At 39.1% G+C, this 27,731-nt stretch overlaps 1 protein-coding gene across 1 annotated transcript in view; it reads left to right on the forward strand.

The window, feature by feature from the left end:
* Positions 1-4,189: 4,189 nt before the first annotated feature.
* LOC149139794 (serine/threonine-protein kinase RUNKEL-like) overlaps positions 4,190-27,731 on the forward strand; it is a 73,536-nt gene continuing 49,994 nt past the window's right edge. Inside the window, exons 1-2 of the mRNA XM_089448978.1 lie at positions 4,190-4,428; positions 4,557-4,646. Coding sequence (XP_089305104.1) covers positions 4,381-4,428; positions 4,557-4,646 — 138 coding nt within the window. The 5' untranslated portion in view covers positions 4,190-4,380. The remainder of the gene's footprint in view (positions 4,429-4,556; positions 4,647-27,731) is intronic.

The following is a 27,731-nucleotide window of genomic DNA, read 5'->3' on the forward strand; positions in this document are numbered from 1 at the left end:
TCAGCAACAGATGTGGCATCTTTCAAGGTGTCCTGAAGCCACTTGGGCTTCCTCTTCCCTAAGCGCACTTCTCCCACCGGAGAATGAAACTCCTCCTCCTCATCACCATCAGTAGCCTGAACTCCTGACTGTCTGTCTGCTGTCCTCCTGCCTGCACATGAACCTGTAGAAGCTGAGGTACCGTGTGAACTGTCCATCAATTGACTCCTTAGTGAACTGCTCTGCATGCTGCCCGGAGCACCACCCCTCTGGCTCGACGAGCCACTGCTCACTGACGGACCTGACATCCTCATAGATGTACCTCCGGATCTTCTTGATCCCTGCCCATTGGATCCCTGCGACTGACTCAACTGCTGCTGAGGGTCTAGCTGATCCAGATACTCTAACTCCCGTGACCTCCTAAAGGCCCTGTCCTCCTCGAACTTCACATCCCGTCTGACAACAACTCTCCTCTGTGCAGGAATGTAAATCCGAAAGGCCTTTGAGGTCTCACTGTAGCCCACAAAGATACCCTTCTTTGCGGTGGGCTCTAGTTTGGTCCTCTTCTCCTTGGGTATATAGGAGTATGTAATGCATCCAAAGATATGAAAATGACCAATATCAGGCTTCTTCCCAGAGAAAGCCTCCTCCGGAGTCATGTGCCCCAAGGCACGATGTAGACTCCTGTTCTGCAAGTAAACAGCTGTGTTGCAGGCCTCTGCCCACAAGAACAATGGCAACCCCTGATCATGTAACATGGCTTTGGCAGCCCCTATGATGGATCTGTTCTTCCTCTTCGCAACCCCGTTCTGTTGGGGGTTGTAAGGAACAGTGAACTCCCTCCTAATGCCTGCCTCCGCACAATAGTCAACAAACTCTCCAAGGGTGTACTCTCCTCCATTGTCCGACCTCAAGGACTTGATCTTTCGACCTGTCTGAGTCTCCACAAGAGCTCTGAACTCCTGAAACCGCTTGAAGACCTCACTCTTGGTCTTCAAAAAATAAATCCAGGTCCTCCTGGAGTGATCATCAATGAATAAAACATAGTACTCATATCCACTCAAGGAAACATGAGACATCCGACCGCTCACATCGGAATGAATCAAATCAAGTATCCCCGCCGCTCTCCTGTCACTGCTGGGAAAAGGGGAGTTGGCAAATTTGCCCATCGCACAACCTCTGCAAGTATCAAAGTGATCAGTACTGAAATCTGGCACACCTGTAGTGATCTCCTGCAATGTTGTCAAGGCTCCATGATACATATGTCCCATCCTGCGGTGCCAAATCTCACACAGCTCATAACTGCTAGCTCTGCTGTCGGTACTACTGCTCAATGCTAAAAGGGGTTGGAATGCAAACTTGTACACCTTTGCATGGCGTACACCTATCACTCTAGCTGAATCAGCTGGAGTGCCCCTGGGATACATCAACCCCTATCCTCCCCTGAACAGTACCTCATATCCTTTATCCTCCAAAGCTGAGACGGATATGAGGTTCTTCCTCATCCCTGGCACATAAAGAACCTCTGACACCTTCAAGGGAGGTTTGGACTCCCTCTGAAATGTTACTGTCCCCACCCCGACTGCTCTAACAACTCTGTCATCACCGAGTACTACCTCAATATCAGTGCCACTCTCTGAAAGCTCTGAGAAGTACTCACGGACTCCTGTCATATGATGTGAAGCCCCACTGTCCACATACCAGATACCTGAAGATGCTCCGCTACTCGAGGGAAAAGCATGCTCCCTCTGAACCTGTGTGGCAGGTGATCCTGCACTAGAGGACTCACACGTAGTGAATGCAAACTTTTTGTCAAAACGACCAGCAAAGTCCTCAATCTCTGCTGAAGCTGCCACGTCCTGTTTACCTTTACCTTTGCCTTTGCCCCCACCACTGCTTGTGGAAGCCTGCTTCTTCCCTTTGCCTTTCTTGCCTCTTGCCACCAGTGCTACATCCTCATCCTGCTCAACTGGCTTGGCTGCCCCAAACTGACCTTTCATAATCTCTGTCTGAATGCAATCATCCCAAAACCTCTCCCATGTGAGAAGGGTCTCACGTGCACAAACCCCATCAGCAAAGTTCAACCATGAACGGGGGAGGCCATTCACTGCAATCCACACCAACTCAGTGGGTGGAATGGCCTCTCCAATCGCTGCCAACTCATCTCTCACATTAGTAATCTTTGTGAGACATCCAGTTGCACTATCATTACCCATCTTAATGTTCTTCAGCTTCTCCTTCAGGACCATCTTCTGGTTCTCATTAGTACTCTGGTAGAGATTGGACAATGCTGTCCATATCTCATGGGCATTGCTCTTTCCTCTCACATGAGGAATGCAACGGTCTTTGATTCCGTCTAGAATCAGCCTCTTACCCTTGTTGTTCTTTTTATTATAAGCAGCCAACTGAGTAGCATTAGTAGGCACAACAACAGGGTTCTGTGTGGTATGCACCATGATATCCCAGACTTCTGCCTCCTCAAAGATACTCTGCATTCTCTCCTTCCAAACGCTGTAATTTATATGCCCATCCAGCCTATCCTCCACCCTCAATCCCAATGACATTCTGCAGACCTAAAACTGAAAAATAGCACTGCTGTAGTAAAGATAAAACTGTTGTTTATGAAAAAAATCAGCTTGCTGGAATTTTCTGAGTGAAAAATCAGCAACTGTAATTTTTCCTTTTGCTGTCCCAAACTGCCCTTCAGCACTCAAGCTCTGATACCATGTAGAAATTTCTCATTTCCCACCTCGGTTTTCAGTTTCTCCTTATTTCTCCCATATAGTTAAATGCACTTTTCCATAACCATACATTTAACAAGCTGAAAAAAATAAATTTGCTGAAAACACAATTTCTGGAAATTTTACAGAATGTTGGAAATTGCAGAAATAAAAATCAACAGTAATAAACAGCCATTAAAATACATTTAAACACTGAGATTTTTGGTCAATGTGACCCTAAAAAAACCCCCTACAACTCTTGGGGAAAACCAGTTTGAGAGCTCTTCTTTATTTATGAAAAATGCCCTTTTACAGTAAGAGAAATGTTCAGCAAAAAATCAGCAAACAAACTTTTACAACTTATCTCAGCCTTGCTGATACACCGCTGCTGATATTCCGCAGCTGTTACACCGCTGCTATTGCTGATACACAACTGCTGATACACCGCCGCTGTTGCTGATACACCGCTACTGTTGCTGATACACCGCTGCTGATACACCTTTGTTGATACACCACTGCTGATACTCCGCAGCTGTTACCCCGCCCAGAAATCTCCCTTGCTCCTTTGCTCTCCTTCTCTCAATCTGCTCATGAAAGAATTGAATCGAATGTGATCTTTTCCTCCTTTTCCTCCCTTAATATAACTCCAAGTGACTTTTGGGTGATCTCTAAATCCAATGGCTGAAATAGATTTAGATCAATGGCTGGGATTAAATGCTCATTTAAATCTCACTTTTTATTTTTTAATTCACCCCACTTTAATAAAGGTCCACTTAGTCATTTATTTCCAAAGTCACTTTTCATTTCTAATTTTTCATTGACTTTATAAAAGTCACTTTAAAATTAGACTTAGTAACTTTATCACTTAAAATCACTTTTAAATTAGATTTAACTTTATAAAATTATAGAGTCACTTTAGGAGAAAAATTAAATTCTTTTGGACACTTTTTCCTAGACCAAAGATCAAAGCCTAAGAGAACCACCTGTCCTCCGTTACCAAATTTCAACATGAAGCTTTTCAATAAATGCTTCCAAATTCTCGACAAACCCTTCGCCAATATAATTTTGTTAATTAATAAAAAAACCGAGAAAAATATAAAAAATAAAAATAAAAATTATTCCTATCCAACTACTCAAAGAAAACAAAACGTTTCATGCTTATTAAAAATTAATCTTAAATCATTAATACATCAATCTTACCTGTTTACAAATCCAACACAATTTAACAATTTAACCAACCACGTTTGATATTATAACATATTCCATAAAATAAACTGATCGAAATAAATCATTTTTATGGTCTACCTCAAACAATATTCGAAACTAGGCGGGAGATAGCTATGACAGGGTGGTCCCTCTGCCTTAAAAAGTCAAGAATGTAAAATGACAAAATTTGAAATAAACCGAAATACATAAACACCGTACGCTTGACCCCACATTTATAAATATAAATATATATTTATATTTATATCTATATCGATTCTCCCGCCCCTCTCCCCATTCAAAGTTGAAGGAATCCACAGTACTGCCCATTCATACTTCTGCCAAAATCCTTGAACGCTGTGGGTGCTGTGGATGCTCCAAACCCTCGCCATTTCCCTCATCTTCACTTCTCCTCGATCGCTACTACCAATTGATCGCATTGTACAGTTTATTGGTGGGCAGATTTCAAGCATTTGATATGAATCAGTACCACATCTATGAGGCCATCGGACGGGGCAAATACTCGGTATGTATTTCATTACATTTCCTTTCTTTTTTCTGTTTTGTTTTCCAGGTTTTTATTTTCGATCTCAGATCCATGGCTAACCTCTGTATTTCGCCGGTACCAATTTCGGGTTATCTGTTTTGCTTCAGACCGTGTATAAAGGGAGAAAGAAGAAAACAATCGAGTATTATGCCATCAAGAGCGTGGACAAGTCCCAGAAGAACAAGGTGCTCCAGGAAGTAAGTGTCTCACATTTGCCCCTATTCTTGCCCCTGTTACTAAATTCATATTAATTTAAGAGCAATGCCGGACTCGAACATGGTATTTGCAATTTAACCAGGATGCTTTAGATTACTGACCCAGATTTGCAGCATGAATCAGGGCCCAGGATCCCCATTGAAGCCCATTTTGTGTTTAAACTGGGTAAGATGGCTGGTTAGTAGGTTTGAGCTAGTGGTCTCCTTTGGATAGGGATCGGTTTTGTGTCAAATGGGTTATTTAGATTTTAGTTTGGCCATGTTTATTACCGTTTTTTGTTGGCACTGGCGGCCTAATTTTTTAAAAGTGCATTCTATATCATGGATACATAGCAGTTGGGGGAGTGAACGTGAATTGCATATTCTACAGTGTCAAAATTGGGAGAAGTATCCATCTATCTATGTCTAGTTCCTTTTTATTTTATTTTATTTTTAAATGTACTTTCTTTAAACTGGAGAAGCATTACGTTTAGCCCGAATACACTAGACACAAGTGGCATGCTTTCATAGAAAGGATGCTCTCAAAGCTTGAATCAGCATTTGTAAGCACTTCCATACATTTAAGTTATCATAACAGGCGTACTCTTTTGTCAACATCACTTAAGGTTTGTACCTTGGCCTGCTTTCATGGGAAGGATGTCTCTCAAAGCCTAAATCAGTGATTGTAAGCACTTTCATACGTTGAAGTTGTCATAACAGGGGTACTCATTCGTCAACATCTGTCAAGGTTTGTACCTCGCCCAACCGCTTGTTCATATTCCAAGGGAATTAAAATTGGTAGGTGGCCTAACCGGCCACTCTCTTCACCGTTGAGCCATTACCATTGGCAAGGCTGGGAGCACTGTGGTTTGTGAATTGTAAATAAGTATTTTTTTTCATGGTGCAATCAGTGAATGTGCAAAAACTCGCAGAACGAAACCAAATAAAATGCTGGTGATCTTTGTCGAAGGTTAATAGTATCAGTGAGATGGTAAATTTAATTGCATGAAGAGTCGTAATTATTTCCAGGAGACATTAAGCAGCAGCATCGTAGATTGATTCTAGATGGTTTTCATTGACATCACATAAATCACAAACTTAAAACAGAATTTGCATGCTACATAGCATGGAATATTAGAAATAAAGGCATTGGGGCTGGTCCTGCATTGTGCCGCCTCTTTGGAGGGTGAATTTGACAGAACTCGCAAGTTTTGATGAGTATGACTGAAAGTTGCCATATCATGGCAAGGGTTGATCGAGTAAAGCTGAGTTTGGCCCAAGGCAAACAAGAGCATGGAAAGCTGAATGAAAATGGTGAGTTTTGCTGAATCTTGGTAAAACTGGGAAATCTACCTAGTGCAGGGAAGATGAAGCAGGAGAACAGATTGATCTTACGTGGCTCTGTCTATTGCACTTGTCAAAGATATGCAAATTTATTCACCCAAGAGAGTGCAATCAAACGCTGAGCTCAAGGAAGGAGTCAAATGAAGAGATAATGGTCGTGTGATGGTTCCCGATCACAAAGAGCAAGTGAAAGGGGAAACTGAAATTCTTATTTATTCGGAGTCCAGACGCATGAACATTGCATGTCCAAACCTTATAGTCATCGGCAAAAAGACGATTGCTAAGTTAATAATGGCATTGGCTTGAGCTTATAAATAATGAAGCAATTGAACAAGAGAATGGACTTGGCATAGAGGAAGTGCATATGATACAAGATGAGATTTCGATTGCATAACATGACTCAAATCACATTATTTTTTGAGAGTATAGTTGATTTTGACAATAAATTATTTTCAGTAGCTGAGAAGAGGGAGGACAAGCTTCAATATTCAAGTGTATTATGACATGTTTAAATAATGGAGTGGCATTATCTAATACATCATCATTTCAAGTTAATCGAGAATATAGGGTTCCACTAATTGCTTTCTTTCAGTTTGAGAGGCATTTCTTATTGGATAATTTGTCATGGACAATTGCTTAATGTTATAAGTGTTGATAATTATTATATCGTAGCATGATTTGGTTATACATTTTGAGTATTAGATATTGTCTACATGTGAGATGAGGTGGGAAATGCTTTTTAATTGAAGTCTTTTGAAAATAAGGTTGCTTAGAGGATTAGCGATGATGATGTGGAATAGCTATAATTGAAGGTTGTGCATGCACTTGTTCTATATTTTCATTTTTTGTTAATGAAGGAAAGATTATTCTATCCAATTGTGTTGTTTGCTTCCTTAAAAGAATAATTGTGTTGAAAGGTCTATTCTATGGTCAAGTGTGGGGAGATGTGTCACAAGCAAAGTTATTATAATTGGAACTAGAATTGATTTAGGGCTAGACATAGATTAGATTGAAATTGGTTGAAAAAATGGGATGAAGATTTGATTGACTAAAAGATGACACTGCTTTTTTGCCTACATGGCTCATGGGTTGGCTTAATCAAATGTGGGTCATCCAAACTAGTTGGTTCCATCCTAAACTTGTGGGTCTAGGATCGAATTGGCTTGTTAGCACAATTTAAACCTAACAAAAGGTGAATTGTATTAATTGGAGTTAGAGAAGGAAGGGTTTTGCTAAGTTTAGAGGTGCATTAAATTTGGCAGAGGGACCCACAAGTGAAGCTAAGGCGCAATTTGCTTTTCTTATTATTTTGACTTAGGAAATTTATTTTTTGCATAGTCAAAAAGTGAATCGATCTCAGTCATCCATTGAGATTTAATCTCAGCCATTCATGGAGTTTGTGGGCCTCAGTTGACTTTATAAGGAGGAAAAGGGCACATACATGTCTTTGTATGCGCTAGACAATTTGTGTGTTTAGTTTAACAAAAGAAGGGTTTTCCAGATCAACACATTGTGGCAAGAAGGGAGGTTGAATATCCTTATTGTATTCCTTTAGCCAGAGTACATCTCCTCTAGGGTTGAATTAGCCTGCACAAAAGGGTCAAACTAGCTTGTACGAGTCTGTACAGTGCACATGCAGGAAGGTCGAGTAAGGAAGGAGTGCGCAAACTAGCTGTGTTGAGGGTTGATGGTTTGAAGGGAAATTTTCACTCATATTTGTAATCATTATTTGAAGAATTTTGCTAAGCAAAATAATAAAAACACACAAGTTGACAGGCTTTCCCCATATGGGGTTTCTTGGGTAAATTTCTAGTGTATTGTTCTATTGTGTGCTTCTGTCTTCAAGGATTTATTTCTTCTGCCGCTATTATTCTGTTAGAATACTCAACATATTTAGTAAGTGAATTTGACAGTTCAATTTTCAATTCTTTCATTTCAGAATACTTATTAAATTAGCAGTTGGGTATTAGAAAACTAACAAATTATTATGTTGTAGGAAATGTTTAGTACAAGGTTGTACCAAACTTGTTTTTGTATGGAAATGTTTAGTATAGGGTCGTACCAAACTTGTTTTTGTAAAAGAACATGTGGTATCATATTGAAACGTGTTTTTGGTTGGTGAATTGTCCTACGTTCCAAAAACACATTTTTAGGTCATATCAATGTTTGTACAATGCATTTCCATCAATAAGTTTGTCTATTTTGATGACTTGGCCTTTACTAGGATTGACCAAAAATGCTAGCAATTAATCGTAATGTTAAAGCAAAAAGAAATGCCAACTTTTATATAAATTTTTAACATTACAATTAATTATTTTAGGATGCTTTAGAGTGGTTTGAATTGTTGATTTTCCAATGATTTTTTACTCAAGTAATTACCTTCCATTGACTTCTTAATCAATCCTTCTTGTGTCACATTCATCATTAAGTAATTATACATAGAAAATCTCAACAATAAAATAATAATATTAGTAGGATCATGAAGAGACAACCAAACACAAGAGACACAAAAATTTATCTTGGGAAAACCCTAACTAAGGAAAAACTCAACAACCTTTTCTTAGGAGAAATTGTTTAATTCAACAAGAGATACAATTTGATTTTCTAGTGAAATTAGGTCAAACAAGACCAACAACTAACACAAGTCAAATTTGGTGAAATTGTCCTAAAATAACCTTATACAACCTGTGGTCAACCGCCCAACAATGTTATCAGGACTGGACCGTACCAGTTTGAATCGACCGGTTCAATTGTTTTGAGGCAAAAACCGGTTCATACCGGTGACTTGAATTTCTTTTGGTCGATTTAGTACCAAATCGACCATTTTCACCGAACTGGCCAGTTCAATACTGATTTAGCAAAGCTGCATTGAACATAGCAAGTGGGGATTGTTTTGCATTCTCCCTTATTTTTCATTTTCATCCATTTACTTAATTTTTTAACAATTCCATGAAATGACTCAAGATGTTTGAGAGTGGTTTTGACCTCATTGAATTTCATATGGAGAAAGTAGAATTTTAGATCTCACTCAAAATCCAACAAACTTAATGATTTTTCAAGATTTCAGGATTGGGGGGATTGCAATGTTTCTATTGGATTTTGTCATGTACGAAGGTATTGAACTTGCATTTAATCAAGAGCACCAATCCCTTTATATACCTTAATGTTAGTGGCATTGTTTGTTGAGGTCCTCTATCATGATCCTACTAAAAATGTACCCACCACTCAAACAAAATCTTGAATTGACATGCTAAACACTTTTTTTATTATTATCTTATTTCAATGCTTAGAGTGTGATATTGATGACAAAGATCCCTATATAGGCAAAGATTTTGATGATGTGTAGGTATTTGTTGTAGCATGATTTTTTTGGATGCTAGAGGCCATGTAGGTCTTGTTTTTGGATGCATTTTCAGTTCCAATATGGATTGGACTCGGTGTTATTTTGGTTATGTGCACCCTTACATCCTCCATAAATGAGAACTTTTGCTTATTTGTGTATAAATGGTTTTGATTCATATGGATGCACATGAATATATGTGGTTTTCTTTAAAATTTGAATATTTTATGTGTTTTTGGTTTGGTTTTTTTACTTGTTTTTGTTTGATTTTGACCAGTTCTCGGTTCGGGGGTCCATCGATTCAATGATTGGTCTGGTTCTGATAACATTGCTGTCCAGACATAGACCTAATTATAACCTCTTGTTATTGCCCAGAAACCTTGGTTTGCTGCCCAGAAATTTGGCTGCCACAAAAGAATTCCTTCCTCACAAAAACTTGGCTTCTTCCTAGGCTTCTTCGCACGTGTGAGCAAAAGATTAGATGCTTCTTGTGATGACCCGAATTGGTGTATAATGAAGGAGGTCGAGAGACTCTTTTATAGTGATCTAAGGTGCCCAAGGGGCACATCTCTTAGTGCTAAGCTGACTTAATCAAATTGGAGCTGACCTTACATTTGGAGGCAAAATTTTGAATTTTAAAATTTAACGTTTCCCTCTTTTATTTGGACTTGACTTGAATTCAAATTTATATTTGTATTTTCATTTTCATTTTCTTATGAGGGCTAATGCAATTAAAGAATACCGACCACAACTACCAAAATTCAACACCAACCTCATCAATCTTCATATGGAGAAAGTGCAATTTCACATCTCATTCAAAATTTAGTAGTAGTAGGTTTTGAGATTTTAGGAATGGTAGGATTAAAATATTTTCATTGGATTCTATCATGTATGAGGGCATGGAATTGTCATTTAATCAAGAGCATCAAGCCCTTATGTACCTTGATGTTGATGTTGTTGATTGTTGAACTCCTATCTCATTGTTTTCGCAAAAATGTACCCTTCGCCCAAGACAAAATCATTGATTATGCATGCTAAGCTTTTTTAATCATATTTTAGAGCTTGGATTAGGTAGTTTCATCAAAATTAGATGGTGTTGATAAAAGTCCTTGGAGCATCAAGGCAAAGGGAAAGGCCATACAAGAGGGAAAGGGTGATACCATTGATAAGGATCCCAATATAAGTGAGGGTAGAACATTGCTTGTCATTTAAATGCTTTTTCTCATTTAATCACAATGTGTTTTTTCAAAGCTTCAAAGTTTCATTATAATGTGCTATTTATAAAATATCACTCTCTCTTTCTCTCTCTATTTGTGTGTGTGTGTTCCTCATTTCCAAGTATTTGAGGGGTTGCATTTTCTTTTTTGGAAACACATCTATTTCATCGTACTGTGCATCTTAGGTGAATTGGTTTGGACTACTAATTTTAATAACTATTGTTACAGGTAAGTGTGTGCAGCATTGATGTAATGTTAGCTTGATGGGTTGCATTTCCCTTTTGGAAACTTGTATCGATTTCTTTGTATTTTGCATCTTAGGTGAATTGGTTTGGATTGGTTGATTTTGATAAGAATTGTCACAAGTGAGTGAGTACAACATTGATATGATGTTAGCTTTTCACGTGTAAAGAATATATTTTAACAATAATCAACTTAGATCCATTGAAACCTCAAATATATCAAATACTAAGAGGGATCAAATATCTTGAGGTGAAAACCTTTCCATAAGTTTTTGCATTGTTAAAAATATTTGTACTTGATGCAAGAACATTGTCCTTCACCTTAGTGAGGCCTCTTGAACCTTATGAGATCCTTCTCAATTCATGGCAATAGGATGCACAAGTAGGAAAGAGGAGAGAAACATCCTCATTTCATTTTAGTAGGATGCATAAGTAGGAAAGAGAAGGATAAATCTCAATTGTTTATCCTCTCTCATCGTCATTGTTTACAATGTTTGGGAGGAGTTTAGGTTAGGAGGTACAAAGGAACCTTGTCAGAATGTGAGAGTTGTTTGATCCACTCCTCTGTAATTAAGGATGTATGGTGAATTATGTGGGGGGTTTGGGTATAATGACTATGGAGCTTGATGTGCGATAAGTATTTAAATGCATGGGAGAATGCAATTAGTTATGAAGGTGATGGTTGGTGTGCTTAGAGTGATAAAGGAAAATAATGTTGGCATTTTGATAGGATCACACTCCTAGAGATAAGAAGGGGAATAACAAAAATGAAACAAATCTTTGATAGGAACCAAAACAAAGAAGAAATCCATGTTGGAGAAGCAATTTCGCCATATTCGTAAACCTATTACAGTGCAATGGAGAATTGTTAGGTAGAACTATGAGGGGAAAGGTTGCACAAGCACACAATGAGATGGCACATAAAGGAATACTAATTTCGAGCCGAGGACAACAAAGAGGTGCTGCAAATGAATTTTTGAGATGTTGAGGTCCATGTCTACTAGGATGGATGCGTAGCAAAGGAGCTATAGTTGAACTTTGTGATGTGGGTTATGATGAGTGGAACTAGAAGTTCCACAAGAAGCTAAAGAAGCCAAGCTTCAGAGGAGAGGCTTATAAGGGCATTGACAAATTTGAGAGTTAGATTAAACATGGAAATTCCTACATACTCATAACATTTGAACCCAAAATAACTTATTGGTTGATTGGGGAAATGCATGTTTTCTTTTAATTCTAGCAAAACAAAGACCCTAAGAGAGTGAAACTTGCATGCCCCAAGTTGAATGGCAATGCATTTTTACGTTGGGATAATTTGCAATTGTGTAGGTAGAGGAAGGGTAAGGAGAAAATTAGGGCTTGGGATAGGATGATTTCCAAGTTGAGGGGGAATTTTTGTTAATGGACTACTCTTTTAATTTGTTTAGGAAGATGCACAACTTGGGAGAGAAGGAGTTCACCATGAAGGAATACATTGAGGTATTCTATTAATTGCCAATGAAATTTGGACAAAGTGATGAGGGTGATGAGGTTGTTGCTAGATGCTTTAGTGGCCTTTTATATGCTCCCCAAGATGAGCTTAGCATGGTGCATGGAGAGAATTTGGTCTATTGTTGACTACTCTTTTAATTTGTTTAGGGAGATGCACAACTTGGGCGAGAAGGAGTTCACCATGAATGAATACATTGAGGTATTCTATTAATTGCCAATGAGATTTGGACAAAGTGATGAGGGTGATGAGGTTGTTGATAGATGCTTTAGTGGCCTTTTATATGCTCTCCAAGATGAGCTTCGCATGGTGCATGGAGAGAATTTGGTCTATTGTTGAGGCATACTAGTTTGCCTTCCAGGTTGAAGAGATGTTGAGAAAATAACAGAGTTCTCGAGGCAAAAGAACAATAGGTACAACTAGAAACATGTTTGGAAGAGGATAAATTGGTGTGAGCAAAGTGGAAGAGGCCAACATAAGTATTGATGGTTAATAGTTCAAGGGAAAGTATTGTTGAAGCTTATATTAGCTCCAAAAGGCCTTTTGCATAGGCTTGGTGTCTTAGCATGTGGAAGATGATTTATTGACCCTTTAGGTGCTTGCTTGGTGGAGTAAATGATTTATGTCTTCTTTCCTAAGTCTAACTTAGGATAAGTACAATAATTAAAGTCAATTAATTATTGTGGACTCATTCAATGGGGGCCAAGTTATAGGTTCCAACAATTGTATTTTTCCTTGTAATTCTCTGTGGGGTCGAAAACCTTGATTTTCTAGATTAATGAATGATGGAGAATTGTTGTGGGTATTTATTTGTTGCAATGTGTGATTGATCTCTTTGATTTTTTTTTGTTTCTTTGTTGCATATAATTAATAGAGGCTAAAATACCAGTGATTTTATTTTTTAGTAATTCAAAATTTATTTAGTTAATTAAATAAATTGCTAAGAATAAATAATTCTCGTGAGAAAATAAATTCGGGCTGGTATTAGGAGATTTAACATGGTATCAAAGCTTTCTAGATAACTTTGAGAGAGAGATCCAAGATCACTAGGGTTTGCAACAACGAGTTTCTTCTTTTACGATAGCAAAATTATTTTTTAAATTTTTACAGCTAGGATTTTGTGACCAAGGTCAATTTGTGAAGATGGCATCATTGAGTAGTTTGTGATATGAAGATAGGTTGGATGGGGCCATTAACTTTAGTCTTTGGAAAGAATGGATTACTATGATTCTAAAAATGAGTGGTCTGTGGGATCTTGTGAACACAGACATTTAGGTTCTTTTAGATCCAAACCTTGCAATAGAGCATAATCTCATTGATATGAAAGCGAGGTGTATAATCTTGGATGGTGTGAGGGATCATATAATTCCTCACATATTCGGAAAGGACATGGGACATCAGATGTGGGTAGCCCTAGTTGGTCTTTATCAGTGGACAAACGAAAAAATGAAAATGGTGCTACCAGAGAAGTTAAATAGCATTAGGATGAAAAGATTAGAGACTATAACATCTTACCTCATGAGGATCCAATAAGCTTGTGATGAACTTGCAACTGTTGGAGAAACTGTGATTGATTTAGAGCCGGTGAAGTTAGCTCTGATGGGTTACATTAAGCATTGGACCACCTTTGTGGATGGGATCCTTGCTAGGCAACAACTCCCTGATTGGGGTCGGTTGTGGGATGACTCTATCCAGAAGGAGATTTGGGAGAACTCATTGACCAAAGGACAATGAAGGAATAGTGAGGAGAAGATAAGCTTGATCTTGCTACACAAGCAAAAAAGGGCAAAGGGAAGGCAAAAAAAAAAACCAGAGTGAAGGTGGAACCTTAGAATAAAAAGGAGAAGGACATGAGCAAAGTCAAGTGCTTTGCATGTCACAAGTTTGGGCATGTTTCCAATCAATGTCTAAACAATAAGGGTAAGGGAAAGCATCCACGACAACCATTGAATAGATGGAGGAGAAGTGTCTAGTTTATTGACAGTGGAGCATCTTGTCAAATGACGGGATCTTGAGACATTTTGACTAGCATGATCTAGGAACCTAGGGATATACATGTACAACTTTGTGATAATGCCAAGTATGCAGTAGTAGGAATTGACAACATTAGTTTCAAATGGACTTAGGTGGTATCATGCAGGTGAACAAAGTGTTGTTTGTACTGAGTGTTGAAATTTTATGACCAAAAAAAGTTTCTTGCAATCCCAACTCGGTTTTAATTTCACCTTATCACTCCCATTCAATTAAATGCCCTTCCCCATAAACATACATTCAACATATAGAATTTTGGAAATGAAATTTTCAGATTAAAATGCATGGGACTGTCAACACATGCTGAAAATAAATATGGACATACCTAGACCAGCAACACACATAAAATACACAGATTTTTGGTCAACTTAGACCCAGGCAAAACCCTTTAATCTTCTCTGGGGAAAACTTGTTAGAGATCTCTTCAAATTTATTTATCTTTCAAGTTCAGGAAAAATGCATTTGCAGAAAAAAACAAAACAACAAAATACAACTTATCTCTTCAGCGCAAAACTCCTTGAAAACTGTGCCCACTTTGCCTCGAATTCCGTGCCTTCTTGAAGATGAAAATATGTATTGTAGGATATGACTATACAGACTGTACTGTACGTACTTAGTACGGACTGTATAGATTTTCGTACTGCTGTGCAGACTGTACATATTTTTTTTCAAAAACTTCTCTTGAACAGTGTGCAGCTCACAACATTCAATGTTGTTCGTATTGTACCTTCTGATGTTTTCTATGCCTTGATTTCCATGCCCAACTTGGTCCAGAAATCACTCCTTTAGCTTGCTGCAACAAATTTCTCCTTCAGAACTTTTATCCAACTCTCAGCCTCCTTTCTCCAATCTGCTCATGAAGAATGAATGCAATCTCTCTTTTCTTTTCCTCCTTTTGTTTCCCTATATGACTTTTGGGCAACCCTAAGGTCTAATGGCTCAGATTCATTTAGATCAAGGGATGAGAATAAACGTGCATTTAATTCTCACTTTATTTTTTTAACTCACCCATTAAATAAAGTACCCACATTGTACTTTATGTCTAAAGTCACTTTTCACTTTATAATTTAACATTGACTTTACCACTTATAAAGTCACTTTCACTTTATAAAGTCACACTTAGGAAAATAATTATTTTGGACACTTTTCCCTAGGTAGAGACTAACCCATGGGAAACCACTTGTCCAAGGTACATTAAAAATCAACACTCCCTCTTATCGAGGAAAGTGTTTCTCACCACACCCATTTTGTCCCTGAAATGGACATGCTTGCCTCTTGGCAAGGACTTCGTGAGAACATCGACCACTTGCTCATCTGTTGATATATACTCTAGCTTCACTGCCCCCTTCTGAACATAGTCCCTGATGAAATGATATTTGATGTCAATGTGTTTTGACCTGTCATGAAACACTGGATTCTCCGTGAGTTTAATGCAACTCTGATTATCACAGTGAATAACCATTGGTCTCAACTCCTAATCAAATAGGCCATACAACAATTTCCGAAGCCAAATGGCCTCACAACCAGCTTGACTAGCAACCATATACTCAGCCTCAGAAGAGCTCAAAGCAACTGACTTTTGCTTTCGATTGAACCACGACACAACTGCCGAACCCAATCTGAAGCAACACCCTGAAGTGCTTTTCTTGTCAGAAGCACAACTTGCCAATTTGAATTTGTGTAACCTGCCAACCTCACTCCATCTCCCTGCCTATAGTCCAGACCATAATCAACAATCCCCTGCACATAGTGAAGAATGTGCTTTGCAACTACCCAGTGCACCTTCTTGGGCTCAACCATGAACTGGATAAGTGTGTTCACTACAATGCATATATCTGGCCTAGTGTTGACCAAATACATCAAGGATCCAATAAGCTGCCTATACAATGTGGGATCCACCAAACTAGAATTTGAAGCATGAAGCTTCTTCCAGTTGGTGATCATAGGTGTAGACATGGGTCTACAGTCTGCCATGTGAAATCTGCTCAACACATCCACAACATACTGCCCCTGCCCCAAAAATATATGCCCCTCCTCCTGCCACACCTCAAGCCCCAAAAAGTAATGCATCAACCCAATGTCCTTCATCTCAAATTCCATAGCAAGATCCTCCTTGCAACCACTAATCAGTCTCTCTGCCCCAGTAATGAACAAGTCATCAACATACAACACAAGAATGAGTAGATCATCCCCTACAACAATGTAGTATAGGTTCGGATCTGCACCCGTCTGCTGCAAGTAAGTATCAATCCTCAAATACCAAGCTCTCAGAGCTTGCTTAAGTTCGTAGAGTGCTCGCCTCAACCAACATACACGGGTCTCTCGCCCAAGTACCTCAAAACCCTGTGGCTGCTCAACATACACCTCCTCCTATATAACTCTGTTCAGAAATTTAGTCTTCACATCCATTTGATGGATCTGCCAACCCATTTCTACAACAATAGAAATAAGGGACCGGATAGAAGTGTACCGAGCTACGGGAGTGAACGTCTCATCATAGTCAACTCCCTCTATTTGTGAGAACCCTCTAGCCACAAACCTCGCCTTGAACTTCTCAATGCTGCCATCTGCAACATGCTTGATCTTGTAGAGCCACTTGGAAGTCACAACTGACTTGCCCTCAGGGCTAGGCACCACTTCCCAGACATTGTTCTTAATGATAAAGGCATACTCCTCCACCATAACCTCTCTCCATACCTCCTGGTTGGCAGCCTCCTTATAGCTAGTAGGCTCAAAGTCAAAAATGCTGGTAGCCTTGGCTACATAACTGCAAAACCGCTCAGGTGGCACACTCTTCCTGTTCACCCTCTTCGGAGGACCAATAGACTCTGCTTCCTTCAAGGTGTCTTGAAGCCACTTGGGCCTCCTCTTCCTTGAAGAAGCTTTCCCATAGGGAACCTCATCCTCTGCCCCCTAGTTTGGTGAACCTGAAGGTCTGCCAACTGACCCTGGTGTGCTTGTACCAACACTTGTCCTCAAAGAACCTGTACTAGCACCTGTGCCTGTGTCGGCTGAAATGCCATGTGAACTCTATACTAGTGGACTCCCTAAAGAAGTGCTCGGTGAACATGCAATTGGTGCCCCATATGTCACTGACACTGAACTACCTCTTGTACTAGTCGATCCAGAACCCTGAGGTCTTTCTCCCTGTACCTGACCTCCTTGCTGAGAAGAAGTCTATGACTCTCTCTCATCATACTCCCGTGATCTCTGATAGGCCCTCTCCTCCTTGAACTTCACATCCCTCCTAATCACATCCCCCCGTTTAGAAGGAGTGAAGATCTGACAGGACTTCGAAGTCCCGCTGTAAACCATAAAGATACCCTTCTCTGCCATGGGTTCCAGCTTTGTCCTTTGCTCCTTGGGGATATAAGAATATGTGAGACATCCAAAGATACGAAGATGTCCCACATGAGGCTTCTCTCCAGTGAAAGCCTCCTCCGGAGTCATATTCCCCAATACTCTGTGAGGACTCCTGTTCTGAAGATAAACAACAATATTGCAGGCCTCAACCCACAAAAACAAAGGCAACCCCTGATCATGAATCATCGCTCTAACAACCGCAACAATAGCTTTGTTCTTCCTTTCAGACACTCTATTTTGCTAGGGGTTGTAAGGAACTGTGAACTCCCTCCTAATGCCCTCCTGTGCACAGAAGTCAGAAAACCCACCATCGATGTACTCACCACCATTGTTTGACCTCAAGACTCGAATCTTCCTACTTGTCTGCTTTTCCACAAGAGCTTTGAACTCTTTAATGCGATTGAAGACCTCACCCTTGGTCTTCAGGAAATATATCCAAGTCCTCCTAGAGTAGTCATTAATGAATATAACATAATACTCATAACCACCCAAAGACACATAAGACATACGACCACTCACATCAATATGAATCAAGTCTAGTATACTTGTAGATCTGTTGTCACTCCTTGGGAATGGTAACTTGGTGTACTTTCCCAAAGCACATCCTCTGCAGACCTCATAATGCTCGACATTGAAATCAGGAACTCCAGTAGTGATCTCCCTTAGTACTCTCAAAGCTTCATGATGCATATGCGCCATCCTCCGGTGCCATAACTCGCACAAGTCTCTACTGCTGGTGGTACTAGTGTGAGTGCTACCATATGTGCTACTCACCAATGCTCCTACCGACTGAAAACTGAACCTGTATAGTTTCTTAGAGCGGACTCCAATCACTTTGGCCGAAGTGATGGAAGCTCCCTTGGGATGCATCAATACCTGCCCTCTTGAGAAAGTGATGTCAAACCCCTTCTCCATAGCAGACACTGAAATCAAGTTCTTCTTCATCCCCAGAACATACAAAACATCCATGACTTTCAAAGGAGGCAAAGACTCCCTCTCAAATGTCACAGTTCCCACACCAACAACTCTCACAGTGCTGTCATCTCCTAGTACAATCTCAATATCAAGTGCCTTCTTTCCAAGCTCTGAAAAGAACTCCCGTGCACCTGTCATATGGCGGGAAGCCCTGCTGTCTATGTACCACATGTTGGATGATGTACTCCTACTAGATGTAGAAGTAATAAATGCAAAGTCCTGGTCAAACTGTGAAGCAAACTGCTCCACTATTGCTAAAGTTGCAATACCCTTCTTCCCCTTGTTCTTCCTCTCAGGACACATAGCAACATAGTGTCCCATCTTTTGACATGCCCAACATTTGACTTTGGACATATCCATATCTTTCTTCTTCTTCTTCTCCTTTACCTTAGTCCCATCTGATGAGGCCCCTTTATTGGCCTTCCCTTTGTTCTTCCCCTTGGCTGTCAAGGCTACATCCTCCTCTTGTGTTATCTTCACCCAACCACTGCCAGTCTTTTGTATCTCACGCTGCACACAATCATCCCAAAATCTATTCCAATTGGGAAGATTCTCCCTAGAGGTAACAACATCTCCAAAGATCTCCCAAGACTTAGGAAGTCCCGCTACAACTTTCTTGACTAACTCTGTGGGTGCAACTGCCTCACCAATAACAGTCAAATCATGACGTACTTGTTTGACCCTGCCAAGATAATGAACTACACTTTTAGCCTTTGTCATCCTCATGTTCTTCAATTGTTCTTTGAGTACCATCTTCCTACTCTCATTGGTACTTTGATAGAGAGTGGTTAGAGCTGTCTACATCTGATATGCATATGTGTTTCCTCTCACCTGAGGAACCACATGATCCTTCAGTCTGTCCATCAAAATCGTTTTTGCCTTTACATTATTTTTTGTGAATTCAACAAGTTCATCTGCAACAGTAGGAGGTACAAACACTTGTCGCACTATGTCCCAAACTGTTGCCTCCTCAAACACTATCTGAATTCTGTCCTTCCAAACGGCATAGTTGGATATCCCATCCAGTCTGTCCTCTATCCTTAAGAACATGGCCATGACTGCTGTCCAAAATTTACAAAACCAAGAAAATGGAGAAATGAACTTTCCAGCACACCTTGCTGTCCCAAAAGTTTAGTCTGTGTGAAATTTCACCTTGCTGTCCCAAAATATCAATTTGCTGTCCAAAAATTCAGTTTGTTGTCCAAACCACTGTTTGCTGTCCCAAACTATTGTCTGCTGTTCAAACTGCAATTTTTAGCGTGTAGCTCTGATACCATGTTGAACTTTGATGACCAAAATAAAGTTTTCTGTAGTCCCAACCCGTTTTAATTTCACCTTATCACTCCCATCTAGTTAAATGCCCTTTCCCATAAACATACATTCAACATATAGAATTCTGGAAATGAAATTTTCAGATTAAAACACATGGGACTGTTAACACGTGCTGAAAATAAATATGGACATAAGCAGACTAGTAACACACATAAAAATACACAGATTTTTGGTCAACTTAGACACAAGCAAAACCCGTCAATCTTCTCCTGGGAAAACTTGTTAGAGACCTCTTTGAATTTATTTATCTTTCAAGTTTAGGAAAAATACATTTGCAGACAAAACAAAACAACAAAATACAACTTATTTTTTCAGCCCAAAACTCCTTGAAAATCGTGCCCACTTTGCCTCGATTTCCGTGCCCACTTGAAGCTGAAAATATGTATTGTACTAATACCACTGTACATACTATATTGTACGGACTCCGTATGGATTGTACATATTTCTGTACCACTGTAAAGATATGACTGTACTGTAAGAACTTTGTACGAACTGTATGTATTTTTGTACCACTGTACGAATACAACTATATAGATTGTACTGTACGGATTCTGTACGGATTGTACGGATTTCCGTACCATTGCACGGATTTTTTTTTCAAAATTTCTCTCGAACGACGTGCAACTCACAACATTCAATTATGTTCGTACTGTACCTTCTGTTGTCTTCTATGCTTTAATTTACATGCCCAACGTTGTCCAGAAATCACTCCTTTAGCTCTCTGCAACAAATTTTTCCTTCAAAACTTTTTTCCAGCTCTCAGCTTCCTTTCTCCAATCTGTTCATGAAGAATGAATGCAGTCTCTCTTTTCTTTCCCCCCTTTTGTTTCCCTAAATGACTTTTGGGCAACCCTAAGATCTAATGGCTCAGATTCATTTAGATCAAGGGATAAGAATAAATGTGCATTTAATTCTCACTTATTTTTTTGAACTCACCCATTAAATAGAGTACCCACATTGTACTTTATGTCTAAAGTCACTTTTCACTTTATAATTTAACATTGACTTTACCACATATAAAGTCGCTTTCACTTTATAAAGTCACACTTAGGAAAAGACTTATTTTGGACACTTTTCCCTAGGTAGATACTAACCCATGGGAAACCTCTTGTCCAAGGTACATTAAAAATCAACACTGAGTTTGGAGAAGAATCTCCTTTTTGTTTTAGCCATAGATGACAGAGGACAAAAGTTAGCTTCACGAGAGGTGAAGTGGCTATTGGGCCAAAAGGAAATGATCCTAGCAAGATGCGAGTAATTGGGAGAAGGGAGAAAAATCTCTATTTGTTGAGAGGATAGTCGGTGAAGGTTCTCGTACATGAGAGTGACAACTAGAGTGATATCTAGCATAAGAGGATGGGACACCTACAGTATAGGGCTCTTGCTATGTTACATAAAATGGTTTTAGGTTTTCCATAGGTAAGGGTGCAACATGATGGACTGTTTAAAGGGTGTGCACTTAGCAAGCAGGCCAAGGTTGTGTTTCCTCACGACGAGACTAGGTCTAAGGGAGTGCCAGACTTGGTGTACTTAGACATTTGTGGTCTTATGTCTGTGGAGTTGATCATAGGGTCTTTGTACTTTGTGACATTCAGAAATGATTTTTCAAGGAAGACTTGGATCTACTTTTTGAAGACCAAGGGTGAGGTTTTCGATCGATTTCAAGTGTTCAAAGCTCTTGTGGAGAATAGATTGGGAAGAAGATTAAGGTGTTTAGATAGAATAATGGGGTTGTGTATACCTCCAATGAGTTCTAGGATTTTTGTAGGGCAATAGGGATTAAAAAGGAGCTGATGGTACCTTACAACCCTAATGGAGGCAACGTGGGCAATGATTCATGACTTGGAATTGTCTATGTTTTTTTGGGTAGAAGCCTACAATACAACTATTTATGTGCAAAATAGGAGTCCTCGCGAAATATTGGAGGACGTGACTCCTGAGGAGATGTTTACAGGAGTGAAATCGGATGTGAGCCATTTGCGCATCTTCGATAGTCTTGTATATGTCCACATTCCCACGGAGAAGACTAAACTGGAGCTCCTGTAAAAAAGGGCTATATTTGTGGACCACTGTGAGGTCTCAAAGGCTTATTGAGTCTACATTCTAGGATAGAGGAAAGTAATAATCAATCGAGATGTTAGATTTGATGAGGGGAGGACCTTTAAGAGGTCTCAGGAGAGAGAGGCAGCAGGGGTAGAGGATCGAGAGTGAGAGGCTCTTAAGGTTGATTAGGGACTAGCAACACCAACAACAAGGACACAACTTGTAGATATGGAGGAGCGAGATATTCTTTTGAGCTCTACCAGGAGGAGGTCGAGATGTGCTAAGTAGACCTTAAGGGATGCTGAGGAGCACGTGGAGGCTCCTAGTAGCACTTTCATGCATAGTAAACCATCAATGAGATTTTCAAATTATTTGGGCTTATTGAGAAACTTCAGTGAGTTTGAGCCTTCCACTTTTGAGGAGGTTGCATATGAGTAGGTTTGGAGGGCTGCCAGGTGGAGTATAGCTCCATCATGCAGAATGATGTATGGGACATAGTGCTGAGACTGAAGCGAAAGTTTGTGATCACTTCTTAATGGATCTATAAGATCAAACATGCAACTGATGGCATTGTCGAGAAGTACAAAGCAAAGTTCTTGGCGAGAGGGTTCTCCTAATAGGAGAGAGTGGATTATGAGGAGATGTTTGCACCTGTTGCTAGATATGCATCCATTATAGCAGTTATGTCCATTGCTTTAGAGATGGGGTGGATGATATATCAGATGGATGTGAAGATTGCTTTCCTTATAGTGTAATTGAGGAGGAGCTCTATATTGAGCAGCCTCAGGGGTTTGTGGTGCATGGGAGAGAATCTCATGTATGCAAATAGAAGAAGGCCCTTTATGGGATGAAGCAGGCTTTGTGTGCATGGTACACCAGGATTGATGGATAACTTCTTGGTTTGGGCTTCACCAAGAGTGAGGCAGACTCTAACTTGTACTATGTACTTGTTGAGGGTTAGTCGCTCATCTCAGTACTTTATGTGGATGATCTCTTCTTGACAAGATCGGAGAAGCTCATAGGGATGTGCAAAGAGGATCTTGCTTGAAAGTGTTGAAATTGTACTAGGTTCAGTCTTCATAATTATGATTTTGTAATGAGTCAAAAATAATTTATTTGATTCAAAAGAAAAATTATTTTCTGATGTCCCATTTGGACATTTAAAAGAAAGAAAATATTTGCATCAATACTCCATTTGGCAACCAACTTGAATCTCATCTATGGAAGGGGAATTTAGAATTATTCTTCTGTAAAATTTAGAGCTATTCTTTTGGGGCAATCAGAGCTATTTGAGGCACTATACTACTCTAGAATGTGAGCTATCTGTGGCACTACATCTTTGAAGTATGCGGGCTCTCTGTGGCACTACATCCCTAAAGAATGTGAGCTATCTGTGGCACTATATCTTTGAAATATGCGAGCTCTCTGTGGCACTACATCCCTAAAGAATGTGAGCTCTTTGTGGCACTATTCCTTTATGGAATGTGAGTTTTCTGAGGATGTATTTATGTAGTTATGCGAGCTATATATTTTTGTGATTAAGCAAGATTCTTGAGGCTACCTTCTTCTATGGTCATGCAAGTTTTCGAGACACATTCTTCTATGAGTTTTTATTTCAATGATATATGGCATCCAAAGAACATATTTATAAACAGTCTTATGAACAATACTATGGACAGACATATGGAGGGCTGACTTGGCACTTAGGAAATTGATCTTTTGTTATGGCTGGTTATAACTTGGATATGTCTCTTGTTGACAAAGATTATATAAGGAAAGGATTGTTGGGTTTTGCCTTGGCTGCTGGCCTAATTTTTGGTGTCTCTTGTGCACTATGATCTATTCTTGAAGTGAATGTATAATTGCTTGATGACATAAATTAATGAAGTAGAAGCTAAAAGTAAACATACATGTCAATCACAAGTAATTATCATGATTAGAAATTCAACTTGTAATCAAATTTGAACACAGAGTTCGAGATGAAGGACATCGGCTTGATACACTACTTTTTGAGATTGCAAGTGTGGCAACAACTAGGAGAGATTTTCCTTGGGCAGGGCAAGTATGCAGTTGAGATGTTGAGGAGGTCAATGATGGAGGATTACAAGCCTATGTCAACATCGATGATCACTAATCTGAAGAAGCTGAGTGCTTTTGAAGGCAAGTTGGTGGATCCCACATTGTATAGGTAGCTGATAGGGTCCTTAATGTTTATGGTTTGATATCTGTTTTGTTGTGAACACACACAACTAGTTCTTGGTGGAGCTAAGACAGGTTCATCAAAGGGCAGTGATGCATGTGCTAAGGTACCTGCGAGGTACAATGGACTTTGGATTGAGATATGTTTGAGTTGGTGGAGTGGAGTTGTAGGCTTACATAGATTCTGATTGGGTTGGGTGTGTTGTGGATTGCGAATCCACATTTGGATGTTGTTTTAGCTTGGGATCAACCTTAATGTCGTGGTACAACAATAAGTAACAATCAATGGCACTTAGTTCAGTAGAGGCATAATACATGGCAATGAGTATGGCGAGTTGTGAGGCAGTATGGCTTCACAAGGTGCTTGCAGGTCTATTTGATCTTAAGATGGGGCCAATGATGATTCACTGTAATAATCATAGTTGCATTAAACTCTGAGAATCTTGTGCTTCATGACAAGTCCAAGCATATGGAGACTAGATATCATTTCATTAGAGACAAGGTCAAGAGAGTTGTTGTGAGGTTGTAGTACATTTCCACAGAGGAGTAGGTGGCAGATATTCTCACTAAGCCTCTAGTGAAAGGGAAGTTTGTGAAGTATCGAGATAAGTTGGGGGTGGTGGAGAATTCCTTCCTTGCTAGGAGGGAGTGTTGAAGCTTATAGTAGCTTTAGAAGGTCTTTTGCATAGGCTTGGTGTCTTAGCATGTGGAAGATGATTTATTGCCTCTTTAGGTGCTTGCTTGGTGGAGTAAGTGATTTATGTCTTCTTTCCTAAGTCTAACTTAGGAAAAGTACAATTATAAAAGTCAATTAATTATTTTGGATCATCAGGTCATTTTCTAAGGACAAATAATTTAATTATTTAAGTGACTTAGAAATGATCTCAACCATTGATTTCCAAGATCTTCTAGAAGGGAGATTAGGGTTAGATATTTGGGCTTAATGAAGATTATAAAAAGAAAAGCCCAAGAAAGAGGTGAAGACACAAGAGAGGAGACACAACAAGAGAAAACGATTTTCTCTAGTGCGAGTGGCTTAGTAGACTGAAGTGCAGTAGAGTAAGACTACAAGAGGATTCTAGGGCATATCCATGAAGTTGAGTTGTTGGGGATTGCAGGGTTGAGTTGTTGAAGAGAGAGAGAGGTTGATTTAATTGGAGAATCTGATTTGCCGGAGGATGAATATCTTGAGGCATAGGGGTAGTTCATAGGGAAAGGCTCAGGGTCAATTGGCCAACAGATTGATTGGGAAAAATTTCTTTAGGTTGAATTCCTTTAGAGGTTGATTTCTAAGAGGTTGAATTCCTTGGGTTGAATTCATCCAATGGGGGTCGAGTTACATGTTCCAACAATTGTATTTTTCCTTGTAATTATTTGTGGGTCAAAAACCTTGATTTTCTAGATTAATGAATGATGGAGAATTGTGGGAATTTATTTGTTGTAATGTATGATTAATCTTTTTGTTTTATTTTATTTTATTTTATTTCCATTGCATATATTTTCTAGAGGTTAAAATACTAGTGATTTTATTTTTCGGTAACTCATGATTGATTTGGTTAATTAATAAATTTTTGGGAATAAATAATCGCCGTGAGTATGAAGCCCTAAGGTTGAGGAATACCTAGAGGAAGTCAAGGAGGATTCAATAGAGCATGCTTTGAGTGGAAAGTGTAAGAGTTTTTGACGTATGAGTGTTTGTAGAATTTGAATACCAACACAAGGCAACAATGAAGAACTCACATAGCTCAAGCTGTGGAGAGTTTAACCATTAATTTTATTGTTGTAGACCACATTGACGAATTGTGGCAAGAGCATGGTGAAATCCTCATGTACTGGAGAGTGTTGTTGAAGTTGGAGTGACAACTTGAGGAGAAAGAGTTAAAGTAGTGGAAAGCAATTTTCTAAACGAAATTCAAAATTGGAGATAAGTATTGTTTGCTCATTGTTGATGGTGGTGGTCGGTGGAAACCTCATGTCTATTGAGATAATTTAGGCGCTGTATTTGAAATGCACCCACACTCGAATGCATATAGAGTTTTTTTGTTATAGAAGGGACACCATGTTATTCTATTTGAGTTGTGTTTGGTAAATTTCTACCTTGGGAAATATCATGATCAAGTTGTATGTGATCTTGTGCCTATGGATGCTTGTCACCTTTTTGTTGGGAAGGGTTAGGTTGCTTCCCATGAAAGAAGGAAAAAGGAACACCAACAATAACTGTGGTAGCGATAATAGAGTAATGTTCCATACAATAAGAGAGTTTTTGAAAGAGTAGAAGGAAAAATGCTGCTTTGCAATTTGGCTAAAAGAATCATGGTCTAATTTGGTCTAAAAGAATCCCAAATTAGTATTAGAGAAGAGAGAGATTCCAATAGAGGTCAAAGAAATGTTGTTAGAGTTTAAGGAAGTCATTTTTGATGAACTTTTGAAGGGATCACTGCTTATGAGAAGTATTTCCCATCAAATAGATTTGATCCTAGTTTTGATTTTGCCAAGTAAGGTATCTTCTAGGTTGATTGAGGTTGAAAGGGAAGAGATTAATTGATAAGTTCAAGAGTTATTAGATTGAGGATTGATAAGAGAGTTTGAGTCCTTCTGTAGTACTTGTTGTACTGGCATTGAAGAAACAAGTGGAGTGGAGGATGTGCAGTGATTCAAGGGCCATCGATAAGATCCCCATTAAATATCACATCACCATGATTGGATGAAGTATTTGAGTGGAGCGAAGTACTTCACAATGGTTGATTCAAAGAATGGATATTAACAAATTTGAATTTGTGAGTGTTATGAGTGGAAGATTATGTTTAAGCCAGATGAAGTATTATATGAAAGGTTGGTCATGTACTTGGGTTTATGGATGCACTCAAAACTTTCATGAGGTTGATGAATGAAGCATTTAAATTTTGAAACCTTACTTGAGCAAGTTTGTGGTTATATATTTGGACAATGTACTATTTTTTGGCAAGACAAAAGGAAGAGCACATGATGCATTTGAAGCAAGTGCTACAACATTGGAAGTGGGAGAAGTTGTTTACAAATCTACAAAAAGTTTTATTTCATGAAGGAATAATCAATGTACTTGGAGGTTTGTGATATCTCAAGATGGGTTGAAAACGGATATGGAAGGCAAGAGCCCTTATGTGTTGATGATTGTCACAATAGACAGATACTTTTGCATAGGATAAGTGTCAAAGATGTAGGAGTAGTCCAAGACCTTCCTAGGAGCTTGCCTATGTTGAGTGAGTGTATTATGATCTTTTTACTAAGTCTAACTTAGGAAAAGCACATTGATTAATTAATTGGTTAATGTTAGATATTGGGCGAAGGTTTTCTAAGGAAAAGTAAATTATTCACTTTAGTGATCTAGATCTAATCTCAATCATTGATCTCAAGTGGGTTAGGATTTAATCCTAGCCATCTATCACTTTGGAGATTAGGGTTTGAGATCTAGCTCAATGAAGAATTATAAAGACAACCTAAGGGAAGGAGGAATACATGATACAATTGCAAGTGATT

The sequence above is a fragment of the Pinus tabuliformis genome, chromosome X (genome assembly GCF_031772625.1).
Source record: "Pinus tabuliformis cultivar Carrire ecotype Pingquan chromosome X, CPIR1, whole genome shotgun sequence".
Lineage (NCBI taxonomy): Eukaryota > Viridiplantae > Streptophyta > Pinopsida > Pinales > Pinaceae > Pinus > Pinus tabuliformis.